The sequence below is a fragment of the Ranitomeya imitator genome, chromosome 2, assembly GCF_032444005.1.
Source record: "Ranitomeya imitator isolate aRanImi1 chromosome 2, aRanImi1.pri, whole genome shotgun sequence".
In the NCBI taxonomy this organism is placed as follows: Eukaryota; Metazoa; Chordata; class Amphibia; order Anura; family Dendrobatidae; genus Ranitomeya; species Ranitomeya imitator.
Genome location: NC_091283.1, coordinates 33,138,594 through 33,159,781, shown reverse-complemented (window position 1 = coordinate 33,159,781; position 21,188 = coordinate 33,138,594). Strand labels below are relative to the sequence as shown.

The following is a 21,188-nucleotide window of genomic DNA, read 5'->3' as shown; positions in this document are numbered from 1 at the left end:
AACAACACACCTAAAAACAACAAAAGAAAAAGAAACAGTCAAATAATAGAATACAAAATTGGACTGAAAGAAATGCAAAACTAACAAGGAAGAATAATACGAAAAGACGTAAAAGAACTTAGAAAGGATTTGATTGAAAAAAAGTAAAAAAAAAAGTTACACTAAGAAAGAAAACAACACATCCTAAAAAAAAAAAAAACGAAAAAAAAAACAGTCAAATAATAGAATAGGAAATTGGACTGAAAGAAATGCAAAACTAACAAGGAAGAATAATACGAAGAGACGTAAAAGAACTTAGAAAGGATTTGATTAAAAAAAAGTAAAAAAAAAGTTACACTAAGAAAGAAAACAACACATCCTAAAAACAAAAGAAAAAAAACAGTCAAATAATAGAATACAAAATTGGATTGAAAGAAATGCAAAACTAAATTAGAATAATATGCAAAAACGTAAAAGAAAATAGAAGATAAAGATTTGATTAAAAAAAAAAAAATGCAACAAAAAAATGATCGAAACTGGATAATACGATTGAAACCGTGAGATTGTTGATGATAATGAAGATTGATGGAGGGAAAAGGTGAGACAGTTGTACGCAGAATGACACAGGCACGGACGGACGTAAAAACTATAGGATGAGGAGAAGGAGGGGGGAGAAAGTAGCATCAGGAGTGATTCACCCTATAACTGCTAGGTTGCCTGTTGTTTTGGGATGTGAATAAAAGCAGAGCCATAAACAGTCGCACCCATGGGTGTCAGCTCCGTGAGCGCCTCTCACACCCTCGTGAGGCATGCTTTGTCAGGCTCAGCCCAGGATACAAGCCAAAAAGATGTAACATCTCCTCCTACGGAGCCGGCTCTATATATGACACTGACTCAATGGGGAAGGGATCCTGTGCTCCAAAAAAAAAAGGGAACATCCAACCGTCAGGATGAGCAGGTCTGGTCCAATTAGGGCCCTGCTGTGCTGCACCGTTGTGCTGAGTGTCTGCAGTAAGTACGACAAACGGCGGGACATTAATGTCTAAGAAATATAGAAGAAATCTCAGTTCTGCATCTATTATTTTCACAGTATACCATTTTTACATCATTCATTTTTTAACAATATTTATTTTGCATGCAGAACAATCTTTTTTTTTACATCTTTCTTACTTAAGATCTTCTTGTATTTTTATTATTTTTATGCTATATAATTATTTCAATTTTTAGTTAAGTTTTTTTATTTTTTTTAAATCTTTTTGAACCCAATTATTTTTCTTTAGTTATTAATTTCTTCGGTATATGGTCTTTATATTGTTTACTAACTGAAAACTAATGTGTGCCAACTGTTTTCTCAAATGTACTATTACATACTGTATTCTATTATATATTCTATATATTCTATTGCAGGAATAGAGTGAAAAATTATTTTATATATTAATGTATAGAATTAATTTATATAAAATACTTTTTTTATCTTATTTCCTTATTTTCAAGCACAGTACTTCTATATTTTTTCATAAATTGAGCACTGATTTTTTGTTTTTTTTTATATATACGTTATTGCTCTTTTACATCTTTTTTTGTATAACTTGGACGCTGAATTGTTATATGAATTTTTTTATATACTTTTTAAAATAAATTGGACACAATTGTTACCGTATGTTATATAAACTTGTTTTTTGTATATTGCACCTTTTATATACTATTTCATCAAATCGATGCTGAATTATTATATAAGTAGATTTTACATATTATTGCTTTTGTAAAAAAAAATTATAAATTGGATGCTGAATTGTTATATTAGTGTTTTTATATATTTTTATTGCTTTATATACACTTTTTTCTATAGATTGAAGACAGATTTGTTATATAACTTTTTTAATGTTTAAATTGCTCTTTTATATACGCTTTTCTGTAAATTCATTGCTGAATTGTTATATAAAAGTGTTTATTTATTTAGTGCTCTTTCATATACTTTTTCATTAACTTGGACACTAAATTTGTATAATGTATACATTTTCTTACATTTTATAACTAATATTCTAAATTTTAAATATTTTATATATATTTTCTTTTTTTATAAATTGGTCACCGAATGTGATATTGTTTTATGTATATTTTATTGCTCTTTCATACTTTTTTTTATAAATTGGTCACCGAATGTGATATTGTTTTATATGTATTTTATTGCTCTTTCATACTTTTTTTTATAAATTGGTCACCGAATGTGATATTGTTTTATATATATTTTATTGCTCTTTTATACTTTTTTTATAACTTGGTCACCGAATTTGATATTGTTTTATATATTTTATTGCTCTTTTATACTATTTTTTATAAATTGGTCACTGAATTTGATATTGTTTTATGTATATTTTATTGCTCTTTCATACTTTTTTTTATAAATTGGTCACCGAATGTGATATTGTTTTATATGTATTTTATTGCTCTTTCATACTTTTTTTTATAAATTGGTCACCGAATGTGATATTGTTTTATATGTATTTTATTGCTCTTTCATACTTTTTTTTATAAATTGGTCACCGAATGTGATATTGTTTTATATATATTTTATTGCTCTTTTATACTTTTTTTATAACTTGGTCACCGAATTTGATATTGTTTTATATATTTTATTGCTCTTTTATACTATTTTTTATAAATTGGTCACTGAATTTGATATTGTTTTATGTATATTTTATTGCTCTTTCATACTTTTTTTTATAAATTGGTCACCGAATGTGATATTGTTTTATATGTATTTTATTGCTCTTTCATACTTTTTTTTATAAATTGGTCACCGAATGTGATATTGTTTTATATGTATTTTATTGCTCTTTCATACTTTTTTTTATAAATTGGTCACCGAATGTGATATTGTTTTATATATATTTTATTGCTCTTTTATACTTTTTTTATAACTTGGTCACCGAATTTGATATTGTTTTATATATTTTATTGCTCTTTTATACTATTTTTTATAAATTGGTCACTGAATTTGATATTGTTTTATATATATTTTATTGCTTTTGTACTTTTTTTTATAAATTGGTCACTGAATTTGATATAGTTTTATATATTATTATTATTTATTATTATTATTTATTGTTATAGCGCCATTTATTCCATGGCGCTTTACATGTGAGGAGGGGTATACATAATAAAAACAGGTACAATAATCTTAACCAATACAAGTCATAACTGGTACAGGAGGAGAGAGGACCCTGCCCGCGAGGGCTCACAGTCTACAAGGGATGGGTGAGGATACAGTAGGTGAGGGTAGAGCTGGTCATGCAGCGGTTTGGTTGATCGGTGATTACGGCAGATTGTAGGCTTGTCGGAAGAGGTAGGTCTTCAGGTTCTTTTTGAAGGTTTCGATGGTAGACGAGAGTCTGATGTGTTGTGGTAGAGAGTTCCAGAGTAGGGGTGATACGCGAGAGAAATCTTGTATACGATTGTGGGAAGAGGAGATGAGAGGGGAGTAGAGAAGGAGATCTTGTGAGGATCGGAGGCTGCATGTAGGTACGGAAGTACCGGGAGACAAGGTCACAGATGTAGGGAGGAGACAGGTTGTGGATGGCTTTGTATGTTATGGTTAGGGTTTTGTACTGGAGTCTCTGGGCAATGGGAGCCAGTGAAGGGATTGACAGAGGGGAGAGGCCGGGGAATAGCGGGGGGACAGGTGGATAAGTCAGGCAGCAGAGTTTAGAATAGATTGGAGGGGTGCGAGAGTGTTAGAGGGGAGGCCACAGAGCAGGAAGTTGCAGTAGTCAAGGCGAGAGATGATGAGGGCATGGACTAGGGTTTATGCAGATTCTTGGTTGAGGAATGAACGGATTCGTGAAATATTTTTGAGTTGAAGTCGGCAGGAAGTGGAAAGGGCTTGGATATGTGGTTTGAAGGAGAGATCAGTGTCAAGGATTACCCCGAGGCAGCGAGCTTGTGGGACTGGGGAGAGTGGGCAGCCATTTACTGTAATGGATAGGTTCGTTGGGGGAGTCATGGGAGATGGGGGAAAATATGAATTCTGTTTTGTCCATGTTAAGTTTCAGAAATCTAGCGGAGAAGAAGGATGAAGTAGTGGACAGACATTGAGGGATTCTGGTTAGTAGGGAGGTGATATCTGGTCCAGAGATGTAGATCTGTGTGTCATCAGCATAGAGATGATACTGAAAGCCATGAGATTCTAGGAGCTGTCCCAGGCCAAAGGTGTAAATGGACAAGAGCAGGGGCCCTAGGACTGAACCTTGTGGGACTCCGACAGATAGTGGGCGAGGTGAGGAGGTGGTGAGTGGGAGATGCTGAATGTCCGGTCTGTTAGGTATGATGAGATCCAGGATAGGGCCAAGTCTGTGATGCCAAGGGACGAGAGGGTCTGTAATAATAGGGAATGGTCCACTGTGTCAAAGGCAGCCGACAGGTCCAGGAGGAGGAGGACAGAGTAGTGTCGCTTGCTCTTGGCGGTTAAGAGGTCATTGGTGACCTTAGTTAGGGCAGTTTCAGTGGAGTGGTGTGACCAGAAGCCAGATTGTAAGTGGTCGAAGAGGGAGCAAGAAGAGAGATGGGAGGACAGTTCAAGGTAGACGTATTTTTCCAGTAGCTTGGAGGCATAAGGGAGAAGTGATATAGGGCGATAGCTAGATACAGAGGATGGGTCAAGAGAGGGCTTTTTGACGATAGGTGTGATTGAGGCATGTTTAAAGCTTGAGGGGAAAACACCAGTTGTTAGTGATAGGTTGAAGAGATGGGTTAGGGTTGGGATGAAGACTGTGGTGAGGTTTTGGATGCAGTGGGATGGGATTGGGTCAAGTGCACAGGTGGTGAGATGTGATCTTGAGAGTAGAGTGGAGAGTCGATCTTCTGTAATGGTGGAGAAGTTGGTTTTGGAGGTGGAGGGCTGGGAAGTCGGGAGGAAGGGCTCTGGGGGTTGTTGACCAAAACTGTCTCTAATGCTATCAATCTTCTGCTTGAAAAATGAGGCAAAGTCTTCAGATGAGATGAGTGGGGAGGGAGGTGCTGGGGGACGGAGGAGAGAATTGAAGGTGTTGAATAAGTTTAGGGTTGTGAGACAGGGAGGATATGAGAGATGAGAAGTAGGTTTGTTTAGCTGTGGTGAGTGTGGTCTTGAAAATAGTGAGGGACTGTTTGAATGCGATGAAGTGCTCGTTGGAGTGGGATCTTTTCCATCTGCGCTCAGCAGCCCTGGAAGCTCGCTTCAGTTCTTTGGTCAGGCTGGTGTGCCAGGGCTGTCTGTTGATTTTGCGAGCTTTGGTATGTGTAAGTGGGGCAGCAGATTCCAAAGCTACAGCTATTGGGATGTTATATAGAGCGGCAGCGTCATCTGCATTGTGTATGGAACTTATGTCTGTGAGAGGGAGGAGGGATTCAGAGAATGAATGTAGGTCAAGATGTTTAAGATTTCTGCGAGGGTGTGAAAGTTTGTGTGGTGGGGATTGTAGACATGGAGTGGAGAGGGAAGATAATGTGAGAAGGTTGTGGTCAGAGAGAGGAAGAGGTGAGTTAGAGAGGTTAGATAGGGAGCAGAGGCGGGTGAAGATGAGGTCCAGTGTGTGGCCATCTTTGTGGGTGGCTGTAGAAGACCATTAAGTGAGGCCAAAGGAGGAAGTGAGAGATAGAAGTTTAGTGGCAGCTGAGAGGGAAGTGTCAATGGGGATGTTGAAGTCGCCAATGATGATAGTAGGGATGTCTGCGGAAAGGAAATTAAGTAGCCAGGTGGTGAAGTGGTCAAAGAAGGTGGTGGCTGGCCCTGGGGGCGGTAGATGACAGCCAGTTGGAGGTTGGAGGGGGAGTAGATGCGCACAGAGTGCACCTCAAAGGAAGGGAGGGTAACAGAGGGTGGCAGTGGGATTGGGGTGAAGGAGCAGTTATCTGACAAGAGAAAACCAACTCCTCCGCCATGTTTGCTGCTGGGGCAGGGGGGGGGGGGGGTGAGAAAGGTGGAAGCCACCATAGGAAAGTGCAGCAGGAGAGGCTGTCAGAAGGGGTGAGCCAGGTTTCGGTGATGGCGAGGAAGGAAAGTTTGGTAGTAGCAAAAAGATCATGGATGTAGGAAAGCTTGTTGCAGACAGAGCGAGCGTTCCACAGAGCTCCTGTTAGTGGGACTGGGGAAGCGGGGGCTGGGTGAATGGGTATAAGGTTAGAGAGGTTACGGAAGGTTGTGATAGAGCGTGAATGGGAGGTAGAAATGACTGTGGGAATGTGGTGAGGAGGACCAGGATTTTCAGAGATATATCCAGCAGTGAGAAGGAGCAGAGAAAGTGTTAGCAGGTGGGAGCAGGAGAGGGCATGAGGGGGCTGTCTGTGTTTGGAGACAGAGGATTGTATATTAACCCCTTTACCCCCAAGGGTGGTTTGCACGTCAATGACCAGGCCAATTTTTACAATTCTGACCACTGTCCCTTTATGAGGTTATAACTCCGAAACGCTTCAACGGATCCTGGTGATTCTGACATTGTTTTCTCGTGACATATTGTACTTCATGATAGTGGTAAAATTTCTTTGATAGTACCTGCGTTTATTTGTGAAAAAAACGGAAATTTGGCGAAAATTTTGAAAATTTCGCAATTTTCAAACTTTGAATTTTTATGCAATTAAATCACAGAGATATGTCACACAAAATACTTAATAAGTAACATTTCCCACATGTCTCCTTTACATCAGCATAATTTTGGAACCAATTTTTTTTTTTGTTAGGGAGTTATAAGGGTTAAAAGTTGACCAGCAATTTCTCATTTTTACAACACCATTTTTTTTTAGGGACCACGTCTCATTTGAAGTCATTTTGAGGGGTCTATATGATAGAAAATACCCAAGTGTGACACCATTCTAAAAACTGCACCCCTCAAGGTGCTCAAAACCACATTCAAGAAGTTTATTAACCCTTCAGGTGTTTAATAGGAATTTTTGGAATGTTTAAATAAAAATGAACATTTAACTTTTTTACACAAACAATTTACTTCAGCTCCAATTTGTTTTATTTTACCAAGGGTAACAGGAGAAATTGGACCCAAAAAGTTGTTGTCCAATTTGTCCTGAGTACGCTGATACCCCATATGTGGCAGTAAACCACTGTTTGGGCGCATGGGAGAGCTCGGAAGGGAAGGAGCGCAGTTTGACTTTTCAATGCAAAATTGACAGAAATTGAGATGGGACGCCATGTTGCGTTTGGAGAGCCACTGATGTGCCTAAACATTGAAACCCCCCACAAGTGACACCATTTTGGAAAGTAGACCCCCTAAGGAACTTATCTGGATGTGTGGTGAGCACTTTGACCCACCAAGGGCTTCACAGAAGTTTATAATGCAGAGCCATAAAAATAAAACAAAATTTTTTTCCCACAAAAATTATATTTTAGCCCCCAGTTTTGTATTTTCCCTAGGGCAACAGGAGAAATTGGACCCCAAAAGTTGTTGTCCAATTTGTCCTGAGTACGCTGATACCCCATATGTGGGGGGGAACCACCGTTTGGGCGCATGGGAGGGCTCGGAAGGGAAGGAGCGCTATTTGGAATGCAGACTTAGATGGAATGGTCTGCAGGCGTCACATTGCGTTTGCAGAGCCCCTAATGTACCTAAACAGTAGAAACCCCCCACAAGTGACACCATTTTGGAAAGTAGACCCCCTAAGGAACTCATCTTGATGTGTTGTAAGAGCTTTGAACCCCCAAGTATTTCACTACAGTTTATAACGCAGAGCCATGCAAATAAAAAAAAATTTTTTTTCCACAAAAATTATATTTTAGCCCCCAGTTTTGTATTTTTCCAAGGTTAGCAGGAGAAATTGGACCCTAAATGTTGTTGTCCAATTTGTCCTGAGTACGCTGATACCTGATATGTGGGGGGGGAACCACCGTTTGGGCGCATGGGATGGCTCGGAAGGGAAGGAGCATCATTTGGAATGCAGACTTAGATGGATTGGTCTGCAGGCGTCACATTGCGTTTGCAGAGCCCCTAATGTACCTAAACAGTAGAAACCCCCCACAAGTGACCCCATATTGGAAACTAGACCCCTCAATGAACTTATCTAGATGTGTTGTGAGAACTTTGAACCCCCAAGTGTTTCACTACAGTTTATAACGCAGAGCCGTGAAAATAAAAAATCTTTTTGTTTTCCCACAAAAATTATTTTTTAGTCCCCAGTTTTGTATTTTCCCAAGGGTAACAGGAGAAATTGGTCCACAAAAGTTGTTGTCCAATTTGTCCTGAGTACGCTGATACCCCATATGTTGGGGTAAACCCCTGTTTGGGCACACAGGAGAGCTCGGAAGGGAAGGAGCACTGTTTTACTTTTTCAACGCAGAATTGGCTGGAATTGAGATCGGACGCCATGTCGTGTTTGGAGAGCCCCTGATGTGCCGAAACAGTGGAAACCCCCCAATTATAACTGAAACCCTAATCTAAACACACCCCTAACCCTAATTCCAACGGAAACCCTAACCACACCTCTAACCCTGACACACCCCTAACCCTAATCCCAACCCTATTCCCAACCGTAAATGTAATCTAAACCCTAACCCTAACTTTAGCCCCAACCCTAACTGTAGCCCCAACCCTAACCCTAGCCCTAACCCTAGCCCTAACCCTAGCCCTAACCCTAACCCTAGCCCTAACCCTAGCCCTAACCCTAACCCTAGCCCTAGCCCTAACCCTAGCCCTAGCCCTAACCCTAGCCCTAACCCTAGCCCTAACCCTAGCCCTAACCCTAACCGTAGCCCCAACCCTAACTGTAGCCTTAACCCTAACCCTAACCCTAACCCTAATGGGAAAATGGAAATAAATACATTTTTTTTATTTTTCCCTAACTAAGGGGGTGATGAAGGGGGGTTTGATTTACTTTTATAGCGAGTTTTTTAGCGGATTTTTATGATTGGCAGCCGTCACACACTGAAAGACCCTTTTTATTGCAAAAAATATTTTTTGCAATACCACATTTTGAGAGCTATAATTTTTCCATATTTTGGTCCACAGAGTCATGTGAGGTCTTGTTTTTTGCGGGACGAGTTGACGTTTTTATTGAAAACATTTTTGGGCACGTGACATTTTTTGATCGCTTTTTATTCCGATTTTTGTGAGGAAGAATGACCAAAAGCCAGCTATTCATGAATTTCTATTGGGGGAGGCGTTTATACCGTTCCGCGTTTGGTAAAATTGATAAATCAGTTTTATTCTTCGGGTCAGTACGATTACAGCGATACCTCATTTATATCATTTTTTTATGGTTTGGCGCTTTTATACGATAAAAACTATTTTACAGAAAAAATAATTGTTTTTGCATTGCTTTATTCTCAGGACTATAACTTTTTTATTTTTTTGCTGATGATGCTGTATGGCGGCTCTTTTTTTGCGGGACAATATGACGCTTTCAGCGGTACCATGGTTATTTATATCTGTCCTTTTGATCGCGTGTTATTCCACTTTTTGTTCGGCGGTATGATAATAAAGCGTTGTTTTTTGCCTCGTTTTTTTTTTTTTTTCTTACGGTGTTTACTGAAGGGGTTAACTAGTGGGATAGTTTTATAGGTCGGGTCGTTACGGACGCGGCGATACTAAATATGTGTACTTTTATTGGTTTTTTTTTTATTTAGATGAAGAAATGTATTTATGGGAATAATATTTTTTTTTTTTTTTCATTATTTTGGAATATTTTTTTTTATTTTTTTTACACATTTGGAAAATTTTTTTTTTACTTTTTTACTTTGTCCCAGGGGGGGACATCACAGATCAGTGATCTGACAGTTTGCACAGCACTCTGTCAGATCACTGATCTGACATGCAGCGCTGCAGCCTTCACAGTGCCTGCTCTGAGCAGGCTCTGTGAAGCCACCTCCCTCCCTGCAGGACCCGGATCCGCGGCCATCTTGGATCCGGGGCTGGAGGGAGCAGGGAGGGAGGTGAGACCCTCGCAGCAACGCGATCACATCGCGTTGCTGCGGGGGGCTCAGGGAAGCCCGCAGGGAGCCCCCTCCCTGCGCGGTGCTTCCCTGCACCGCCGGCACATCGCGATCATCTTTGATCGCGGTGTGCCAGGGGTTAATGTGCCGGGGGCGGTCCGTGACCGCTCCTGGCACATAGTGCCGGATGTCAGCTGCGATAAGCAGCTGACACCCGGCCGCGATCGGCGGCGCTCCCCCCCGTGAGCGCGGCCGATCGGCTATGACGTACTATCCCATCCAGGGTCAGATAAGCCCAGGGCACCTCGACGGGATAGTACGTCTAAGGTCACAGAGGGGTTAAGGAACAGTTTTGAGGAGGAGGTGAGGTGGATGGGGAGGATTGAAGAAGAGATGAACAGTTCCTTACTTGGTGTAGGGATCAGGCGAGTTAGCAGAAAGTGAAGGATTATAGAGGTGAAAGTGAAAACAAACAGAAACATTGTTTACAGTGACACTGTCCAGTTACCTTCAGTTCCCTTCTGGCTCAATTCTGGTTTTAATTCTACATAATCTTCACACTTCTAGGACACACTTATAGGTTTCACACTGCAGACTGAAGTCTATGCAGACTTGAGCTATGCAATATAAGTAAACAATGTCATAAATAACACTAGGGTAAGCTGGGGTTAGCTGAAAGGCATACCATGTGAAAGCTAGGAGCAGAGGAAAGTCTATGTGCAAAGCTGGGTGATGTACTATGGGCACTTCATAGACAGACAGCAGGAGAGCTGGGTGGGTGAACATACCTGTCGGAAGAATAGATGCTTGTTAGAGTGCGATGGTGGCAGGTAGCAGGGCACAGCCTGTATACATCTATCTGGTTTTAATTCTACATAATCTTCACACTTCTAGGACACACTTCTAGGAGTCACACTGCAGACAATATATATATTTTATTGCTCTTTTATACTTTTTTTTTTATAAATTGGTCACCGAATTTGATATTGTTTTATATATATTTTATTGCTCTTTTATACTTTTTTTTTTAGAAATTGGTCACTGAATTTGATATTGTTTTATATATATTTTATTGTTTTACACTTTTTTAAATACATTGTTCGCTGGATTTTATATGGTTATATATTTAATTTTTAACTGCTTCTATTTTTTTCTCCTAAAAATTGGGCACTTACCGTAATTGGATATTGCATACATCTGGTCTATATATATTTTGTGCTCCCGTCTGCACATTTTACCAAATACAGAAATGCCAATAGTGCATATTAGTTCTAAAGAACCATAATAAGAAGAAACCAATTTTGCAATAAATATTAGGGAGATATTAGGGACTGTCCCTAACGTTACCTGATTCTCTGTCCATGGTGCTGAGTTGTTGGTGTTGGGCTGTGGTTTCAGCTATGTGATGAGCCCCAGTGCATATTTTTGCACAGCGCACGTCCCATGTACTTTTACTTGGGGGTGATAAAGTTGAATTGCAAAAAAATAAATAAATCAATTTTTGAGATTTTAAAAGTTTTGTAGTTGCGTAATGATGACGTTCTTGAACCCAAGCTTCGATTCGCCCCCGGCTTAAATTAGGGAATCTAGAAATGACCAAAGAGAGTAAATTGGTGAAATTACTCACTCCATTAATAGTGAAAAGACTTAAGTGGACACATTTGACTTTTTGGCAAGTCAAAGTCCCCCTTTGGCAACCAAAAAAAACGTAATTCTGGCATTTTGCCATTTTTTCTTGTAACGCCGTTTAGCGATCGGGTTAATTTTTTTTATATTAATAAATAGGGCGATTCTGAACGCGGCAATACAAAATAGGTGTATGTTTGATTTTTTGTTTTCATTGTTTTATTTCGAATGGGGTGAAAGGGGATTGATTTGAACTTTTATATTTCTTGAATATTTTTAAAAACTTTGTTTTACTTGTGGCATGCTTCAATAGCCTCCATGGGAGAATAGAAGCTGCCATAACCCAATCGGATCTGCTATATACAGGAGATGATCAGATCGCATGTATGTAGCAGAAATGCTCACTCACTATGAGCGCCGACCACCGGAGGGGCGTTCATAGCAATCCAGCAGTGACAACCAAAGAGGTCTACTGGAGACCTCTGGTTGTCATGCCAACCCATCGGTGACCCCTGATCACATGATGGGGTTATCGATGGGTGAGATTCCTGGCACACTTTTCAGAAGCTCGCATTAAATGCCGCTGTTAGATTGAAAACGGTATTAAACTAGTTAACAGCTGCGGGTGGATCGCGATTCCACCCGCGGCTGTTAAAGGCACATGTCAGCTGTTCAAAATAGCGACATGTCCTGGGAAAGATGTGGGCTCCAGCGGTGAGGGAGGGAGTCCGACATCTGGGTACTGTTGCGCTCCATTTCGGAAAGGGATTAATGGTTAGAATAATGCCATGGTTTTGGGAGCTACGAAGGGCAGTTTCCAACTATGTGCTTCGGTAGCAAAATTTTGGTATAAGGGTGTGTAGGACATGTTGCAGCAGGCATGATAATTGAGGTACGGGTTATATTGTAGGATAGTCCTTATATATAATTGTAGCACCCTATTGTTCCATGTACACAGTGCCTAAGGCTAAAGGGGAGGAAGACGCTGGTTATTACAATCTTTTCCACCCTAAGACTTTCTTCATACCAGATTTGCCGGTATTAAGTCTAAGATTGCATAATATATCAGTCCGATTATTTCCAAAGTTCACATAGTAATTATGTGGCATAAAAAAGGAACGTAAAATAGGTAGAAAAATGATAAAAAGAAACAAGTGACTACATTTAGCAATATTTTGCTTTTTGGATTGAATATGTTATTATTTGTGGTTCACTTTACATGATTTACTCAGCATTAAGGTTTTCCTAAAATTCTGATTTCTAAGAAACCAGTGGGAAACGTAAAAGACAAAATGAATGCAAATAGTAATACAGTAGCATAAAAAAGTCCCCTCAAAAAAAACTATAAAATTAGAAACGGTCATTTTTTCCCTCTTATTTGCTTTTTACTTTGGCATAACTTATGTAGGGTTATGATTTTTTCCTCAATTTTCTAATGTTTGAGGAACATGTGGCCTAAAAAAAGGTACAAAGAAAATCTTAAAAAGCAAAAGTTCCAGAAAGGAACTAATAAAACATTTCCTAAGAAATGCAAACGATTTATGTTGGTGTAAGACTTTGCCTAGATACATGTGGGCTAAAGAAGATTAAAGAAAAATGTGGCAAGAATTAGAAACTTATTTTTGTAGGCTTATGACTTTCTCTAGATACAAAAAAAAAAAAAAAGTATAAAACAAAATATGAAAATCACACAAAACTATCCAACTGTTCTAATCCGTAACCTCAGATCCAAGAGTAAGACGATCTAGACAAAAGTAGATTAACGTACCGGGAACTTACATAAACTTGGAGGAATTATTGCAGCAGATGATTGATTGCGATTAGTGCCGGGTACAGAATGCGGCCGACACAAACACTCATCCATCAGACTGTCGGGAAGCCAAAATCAACAAATTATGTTTTGCAACATAACCTGAAGGAATCCCAAATATTGTCGACTTTTTTATGTTTATTGTGAATTACTTCATGTTGGCTTTTATCTTCGCAGATGCGGCTCCTCAGTTGTATTGCAGGATCCCAAGCTACACACCGACAGGTCCCACCGGTAAGTTACGTGTTACGGCAAAGTACTGTCCAATAGAAAAACATAAAGCGGTTGTCCACTACTCGGACAACCCTTTCTTAAACATGTTTCCTCCATGTAAGAGCTAAACTCACCTCCGTTGCCTGTGCCATTCCTATGACATCGGCAACTGGTCTCCTGGGGCTTGCATGACATAATGTCACTCAAGCCCTGCAGCTCATCAGCGTCCACTTCCTTCACTTTCTTCTGCCAAAACTGACACCCAGAAAAGTGAGAACTTCCTTCAGATCTCAGTTTTGTCCTAGGGAAGTGGTTGCTAATTGGTTACACGAGCCCCAGAAGACTAAGCACCAAAATCGCAGGAACAGCGCAGGCACAGTGGTCAAAGCTATCACCGTATAACTACATTTTACCTAGATATTAGAGTGATTGAAATGGACAAATACTAGATATATAAATGTGGATAATATACTTATGTATAGATTAATATTAGTAGTGTAGTGTATTATTTTAGGATATTTTCACCATTGTTTACTCGCTATTTTTCGCAGATCCCATTGCCGCATTTCCTGTATGTGATGGGACGCCGGGCTATGTCCAGATTTCCGGCGGTGGCTCTTCTAGTGAGTATTCTCGACATTACTGGTAGAGCGGCCCACTTTCTACATTAGTCACATCAGTTCTTACTAGAACACATGAGAACATCTCCATGACATTAATATTGGGGCAGCCATGGTGATATGGACGGTATAGAGAGGAGTTATACAAGGAGTCAAAAATGGATCTGGCAATGAGGAATGGTTCCGCTATTCATGGGTCAATAACATTGGGTCTGTGTGTAGTTGAGTTATACCAAGGCTTATATGCCGATTACCTTCACAGCTGCATTCACCATTCTGCAATTTTTTTTAAAGAAAAAAGTGCTTTGTACTATATTAGCCAGTAGATGGAAAAGATGCAAGCAGATAGTCTTTAGTTGTAGATGCCTTTTAATGACCAACTGAGAAACTTACGATAAACCTTCGAGATTACTTCGGCCTCTTCTTCAGGACAGATATTACACAATGTCAATATGAGATATTGTATTGGAACACATTTAATAAATGGTCCTAGTAGCCTCGAAAGCAATTTGTGGTCATCTCTCAGGGTAGTCATTAAAGGGGTTTTCTAAGACTAAGATGATGACCTATCCATAGAATAGATGGTCAATATCAGATCGCTGCAGGTCGAACGCCTGGCACATCCACCAATTGGCTGTTTTCAGGATTGTGAACAGAGAACTGTTTATTTATGACCCCAACTGGATCTGCAAGCAGCTGATTAGTTGGGGTCCCAGGTGTTGGACCTCCACTGGTCTGCTATCGATTATCTATTCTATGGATACATCATCAATATAGTAAGCCTGGAAAAAGCTTTTAAAGAATCGTTCTTCTGAGGCTGCTGAAAAAATTCTAATGGATTCCAATTTTCAAGAACGATCTGTCCAGACACTGAACCAGCAAGGAGTGCAAATAAATAAGCCCATAGAGCTGATCTAACAAACTGAATTGTGAATGCAACTCTCAATGCGAGTAGTATATAAGACATGAAGGTGCAAAGTTCCTCAACATCAAAAGCCTTCAGAAATAATTTAATTGATGATGAGCCACGGAGATCACGTAATAACCTTTGTGTTGGCTTTTGCAGGTGTAGCTGCATCTTCAGGAGGAGCTATGAGTGGATCTGCAGGTGGAGGAAGCGGCTCCCAGCTCGTGCAAGCCGATATACAATACAGCAACACTGTTATACGAGGAGGCAGCATGGAAAGTAATAGTGGCATCCTTACAAGTGGCGGTGGAGGAGTACCATATGTCCTTAGCAATTCTGGAGGAGGAGGAAGTTCACAATTCATTGGAACAGGTGGAGGCACAGGAGGTTCATTTGGCCAGAGTTCTGGAGGAGGCTCATTCTCGGGAGGAAGTGGAGGTTCAATTGGGCAGAGTTCTGGTGGAGGCTCGTTTTCTGGAGGTTCATTTGGTCAGAGTCCTGGAGGTGGTGGAGGATCATTTTCTGGAGGAACTGGAGGCTCATTCAGCCAGAATTCTGGAGGAGGCTCATTCTCTGGAGGAAGTGGAGGCTCATTTGGGCAGAGTTCTGGAGGAGGAGGCTCATTTTCTGGAGGAAGCGGTGGCTCATTTGGGCAGAATTCTGGAGGAGGAGGCTCATTTTCTGGAGGAAGTGGTGGCTCATTTGGCCAGAATTCTGGAGGAGGCTCATTCTCTGGAGGAAGTGGAGGCTCATTTGGGCAGAATTCTGGAGGCGGCTCATTTTCTGGAGGAAGTGGAGGGTCGTTTGGGCAGAACTCAGGAGGAGGCTCATTTTCTGGAGGAAGTGGAGGCTCATTTGGGCAACATTCTGGAGGAGGCTCGTTTTCCGGAGGAAGTGTGGGTTCTGGACAGATTATTCATGGTGGTAGTATCGGTGGCGTTGGAGGCTCTTTTGGCACTGGCTCCGGATCCAGCGGCAGTTCAACAATCTCTGTTAAGCTACCACGTAAGTATAGATATAAAATAATTTATAGTTTGGAGGGGGGGGGGGTCCTACCCTAATATTTGTCATCTAAAACTTTTGACCAATTTATTCAAAGTAGTCTTCATTGCAATGACCCATTGTAAAACACATTCAGATCTGTTTTGCCCAATGAAGAGATTTAACACTGGTGATGGACTTCGTAGTCATAGCTGGTGGGGCAGATGTCTCATGATAGGGACTTCATGGCCCCAGTAGTTTATGGCTTTATGAGGATCATTATATGGACTCCAGTTGAGTTCCCCAGTCCCTCAAAATACAAAGCATCCATACCAGTCGATATGTTGCAGACACATTTTAACATCTCTTAAGATCGAAAAACTAAAAGCTCCTAAAGTATACAGAAATGATAGATCATCAGAGGTTTTACTGGTAATTGAAGCTTGATTAGGTAGCCACACATAAGGAGTCAAAACAGACCTGGTATAGACCATAATATTTTTTTTTTTATTTGGATTTTAGGCTTGTGTCAGGAGATACACTTTTGTAGTTGGGAGCAGCGGTCAGGTCACGTTTCTCTGTGCAGTTCCCTAAGATATTGTAAAGAATACAAGATGTAGAAGCCACTCAATGCCAAGTTTTACATTTTATATTAACTTATTTTCCAACTTATGTTTTTGTTCTAGCCGGAGTAAACCCAAAAGATGTTCCCGTGTCCCCAGGATGTAATAAGAGTGGACAACGTAAGAATCACACCGAAGCTCACACTTTCTAAGACTGCATGCTCTTAGGATGAGTTCCCCCAAAAATATTTCAAATTAATCTTTTAACCTAACCTTTAACCTAAAACAGTTTTTTTTTAATTCAGATCACTGTTCTTCTATCATTCACATACTACAGGCCTGGATGTCCTGCGTCACTTTCCTTTTCGATGTTCTCCTCCTATATTATTCCATACTGGTCATGCATGTGCCCGATCCAAACTCTACTTAAAGTTCTCCTCTATGACTTTTAAAATACCCTTACCCCATCCCTAAAAAATATGATCCCTCAGGTACCAGAAACAACTGGTGTTTGGTCCCGTTTGGTATCAGATCAGCTTGCATTTTTTCCATGTCTTGCTGTCTGGTGTCCATCTAAACCTTTGCTGATCTGCCTCTTGTGACCGAGCTCTGCCTCCCTTGACTCGGGCACCATCGGACAAATTCTTACCAGCTGACCTTGTACGACATGGTGACTTCAGCCAATTTATGTGCCAGTGATTGCATTAAAAATATGCTACTCGAGGAATTGCGAATGAAGAAGTCACAGTCTAGTAGACCGCGTCAACAGATTTAGTCCTAAGCCAATTCCGTCAGTGACTCATGGGTTCCCCTCTCTTGTCCGTTACATGGGTTGCTGCCAGTACGAGGCTGCAGCTTTATATATGTCCTGTAGGTAGGTCAGCAGAAGCCGTGCACAGATCAGCCCCCTCGCGGTGGAAAATGGCGGCTAAAATTTTTGAAGTATGGCCCGAATTGGGATTATTCTTCTAGACATACTTTTACTACACCGTTAGTCATTGACTTTCAATTTCTTTACAGCTGATAAAGGATCAAACCATGGTGGAGGTTCTGGAGGAACTGGTGGTAGTGGAGGAACTGGCGGCGGATTTTCACAGGTCTCACAAAGCCATGGATCTAGTGGTGGAACTGGTGGAGGATCAGCAAATCAAGGAGCAGGAGGAGGAAGAAGTTTCTCCCAAATCCAACAATCCCAAAGTCAAGGTACAGTGTGGCCAAGTGGTGGTGGATCAATAGGAAGATGTAGTAGTTCTTCAGGTCATGGTCAAGAGCACCAGTGAACCCCCATTTATAGTTTATGTATTGCCGGGGACCCTTGTGCAAATACTTTATATATGCTCTCCAATGATTGAGCCTTCCTCCATGTCCCTCACTCCACAAGTAATCATGAACCATGAAGTACATTAGTCCATGATTGTAGTAGGCGATATTGAGGTGCTAGATGCTTCTCTATGATGGCAGAGGGTCTTCAAACCTTCAGGACTCATGTCCAACTAAGCATATAGAGCAGTTTCTTCACCCAAAAATTATGATGTTAGTGCTCAGCCATTGCATTAACGCATTTAGACAAGGAGTCTATACAAAACATACGACGTGATGGTGGAGGGTGCATAGTAATGAGATTGCTTGGGTCTTCGTCTACAGGTTCTATACAGAAACAAGTTCAGCAGTCAGGGTGATGAATCCATGATGGAGAGTGTAATTAGTCATTGAGGTAAGTCTATGGGGTCCATGGCTGAAGAAATTGAATAAATCATCTTTGTCATTTTTTGATATATGGACATTTGTACATACAAAGCACAATGACCAATTCTGGAATTTAGCAAAGTTAGAAGTTCACTAGGACATTCTACAATCCACATACATTATTGCCAAACCAGTCGATTTCCGTGAGACAGACAGACGAGCTAGTGTATATCGGGACAGAAAGAGAAGGGTCAGATAGTTGGGTTCCAACATGCCCGATCCTTTAGAAAAGATAAGCTATTGCCAGGGGCGGCTTACTTCTCACGTCACATTCAGAAGACTTGCATGCTCATCCAGTAGCAGTGGGGTCCGATGTCATACATCAGGGGCAAGGGGATAAATGAGAACCCAGAATCCAGTGATTAAGACGTGACATACTTTTGTCCATGTAGGGTATTTAGCGTTAACGATCGGGAGGCTAAACTAAAGTGAGAACCAAGTCCACCAAAAGACACGGACTCCTGAAAACCGTCATTCTTCTGATTTTACTAACCACATCTTTTACTTTGCAGGACTTCACTCCTCTATCTGCCGCTGACCGCCGTGAGCAAATTTTTATTTTTTTTTTATAAATAAAGTAAAGCCAGAATTTGTATATATTTATTTTTGTACCGACCCCCTTCAGCCCCATCCTGCATCTCTCACATATGTAAGGTTTTGTCCGCGTGATACGTTAGGTGGTCTCATTACCGACAACTTCTCACTCGTAGCTCCATAACTTTTCCAGTTCCTTCTCCAGTCCACTGAACACGGCTCCTGACGGGGGGCGTTTTGTGCCATACAGAGTGTGTTTGTGATGTTTTTTGGTTTGATAAAAAAAAAAATCTGAAAATTACATTAAAATAGTTTTTTTTTTTCATATGTGCAATAAAACCTACTTGTGTCATATGTCGGGGTCTTCGCGTGTGATTTTAGAGCTTTGCTTCTTGTTATTAATATCATTTAACGGCCTTCGGCTCGATCTCGAGACATGACGACTTGATGAACGCTCTGTAGGAAGATCGATCTTGTGCGAGCCTAGATAGGTACACCAGGGTCTTCTATGCTGGTATCTTGATGGAATCAGGCCATCGGGTTGCTGGTCTTCCTCGTCGCCATGTTCCTTCTATTATTCCGACCATGATGTCCTTCTCTGGTGATTGTTCTCTTCGCATGTTTCCAAAGTAGTCAAGTCCAAGATTGCCGATACTTGCTTCGAGTGACACGTCTGGCTTGACTTGTTCCAAAATTGATATACCGTATATACTCGAGTATAAGCCGAGATTTTCAGTCCATTTTTTGGGGCTGAAAGTCCCCCTCTCGGCTTATACTCGAGTCATACCCAGGGGTCGGCAGGTGAGGGGGAAGCGGGGGCTGTCTAATTATACTCACCTACTCCTGGCGCAGTCCCTGCACGTCTTTTCCCCAGCAGCTTCTTCCTGTACTGAGCGGTCACATGGTACCGCTCATTACAGTAATGAATATGCGGCTCCACCTCCCATAGGGGTGGAGCCGCATATTTATTACTGTAATGAGTGGTAACGGTGACCGCTCAAAACAGGAAAAAGCTGTGGGGAAGCAGGGACTGCACCGCGCCAGGAGCAGGTGAGTATAACGGGGAGGGGAGCGGCACTGCGCGATATTTACCTGCTCCTCGTTCCGGCGCCGCTCCGTCTTCTGCAGTGACGCTCAGGTCAGGTGACGTGGTTAGTGCGCACCCTCTGCCTGAACGTCAGTGCAGGAGACGCTGAAGATGGAGCGGCGCCGGAACGAAGTCAGGTGAATATTGAAAGTGCCGGGGGCCTGAGCGACGGAGAGGCGAGTATGTGATTTTTTTATCGCAGCAACGGCAAATGGGGCAAGTGACTGTATGGAGCATCTTATGGGGCCATAATCAGCATTTGTGCAGCACTATATTGGGCAAATGTGTCTATGGAGCATCTTATGAGGCCATTATTAACCTTTATGCAGCATTATATTGGGCATATTTTAATATGGAACATCTTATGGGGCCCATCATAAACTTTATGGAGCATTATATGAGGCTCCTGATTCAATATGGATATTCAAAAACACTTAACCTACTGATGTCTCAATTAATTTTACTTTTATTGGTATCTATTTTTACTTTTGACATTTACCGGTAGCTGCAGCATTTTCCACCCTAGGCTTATACTCGAGTCATTAAGTTTTCCCAGTTTTTTGTGGCAAAATTAAGGGGGTCGGCTTATACTCGGGTCGGCTTATACTCGAGTATATACGGTACTTGTTCTTCTTACCGTCCATGGTATTGCTTCTTGCACAGTCCATAACGACACAATGTTCTATAATATAGGGGGCAGGCACCCAAAACGAACAACTCTACAAGATCTGACATTTGGCCAGAAGGCAAAAAGAATCCCTCACACTCAGGAAAAAGCAGTGAGACTGGAGAGACGCAGATTTTATCTCTGTTCTTCGCTTACATATAACCCAAGGTCCCTGACTATCCGCCAAACAAGGTGATTCGGCCCCTTTCACACATCAGTTTTTTGCCATCAGTCGCAATCCATCGAATTTAGAAAAAAAACGGATCTGGCGACTGTTGCCACTGGATCCGTTTTTTTTTTTTCTCATAGACTTGTATGTCCTCACGCTTCATCCATCGCTCGCCGCATCCGTTGAAAATTATTTGTCCGGCGGACAAAGTAACGTTTTTTTTTGTGTACGTCGAAAAAAACGGACAGCGACGGATCCGTCGCCATCTGTCATTTGCTAGAATGGAAGCCTATAGCGTCGGATCCGTCAAATGATGGAATCCGGCGCCGGATTCCGTTCTTTTCTAACGGCGCATGCTTTGATCCAATTAGCCAGA

At 41.1% G+C, this 21,188-nt stretch overlaps 1 protein-coding gene across 2 annotated transcripts; it reads left to right on the top strand.

Moving 5' to 3' along the window:
* Positions 1 to 756: 756 nt before the first annotated feature.
* LOC138661609 (uncharacterized) lies at positions 757 to 19,243 on the top strand. Of its 2 annotated transcripts, XM_069746432.1 has the most exons (9): positions 839 to 990; positions 13,503 to 13,559; positions 14,090 to 14,161; positions 15,225 to 15,545; positions 15,654 to 16,070; positions 16,733 to 16,789; positions 17,630 to 17,812; positions 18,254 to 18,323; positions 18,868 to 19,243. In XM_069746432.1, the coding sequence occupies exons 1-8, from the start codon at positions 930 to 932 to the stop codon at positions 18,286 to 18,288; spliced, it is 1,203 nt and encodes a 400-aa protein (XP_069602533.1). In that variant the 5' UTR covers positions 839 to 929; the 3' UTR covers positions 18,289 to 18,323; positions 18,868 to 19,243. The 2 variants fall into 2 exon arrangements, with proteins under 2 accessions (XP_069602532.1, XP_069602533.1); XM_069746431.1 differs by having other exon boundaries at positions 757 to 990; positions 15,225 to 16,070.
* Positions 19,244 to 21,188: the final 1,945 nt, after the last annotated feature.

Bases quoted from the DNA above. Each gene is read 5' to 3' on its own strand.
- LOC138661609 (XM_069746431.1), top strand. From the start codon at position 930: ATGAGCAGGTCTGGTCCAATTAGGGCCCTGCTGTGCTGCACCGTTGTG. The intron at 13,560-14,089 runs GTAAGTTACGTG...TATTTTTCGCAG, and splicing joins CACACCGACAGGTCCCACCG to ATCCCATTGCCGCATTTCCT. The intron at 14,162-15,224 runs GTGAGTATTCTC...TGGCTTTTGCAG, and splicing joins TTCCGGCGGTGGCTCTTCTA to GTGTAGCTGCATCTTCAGGA.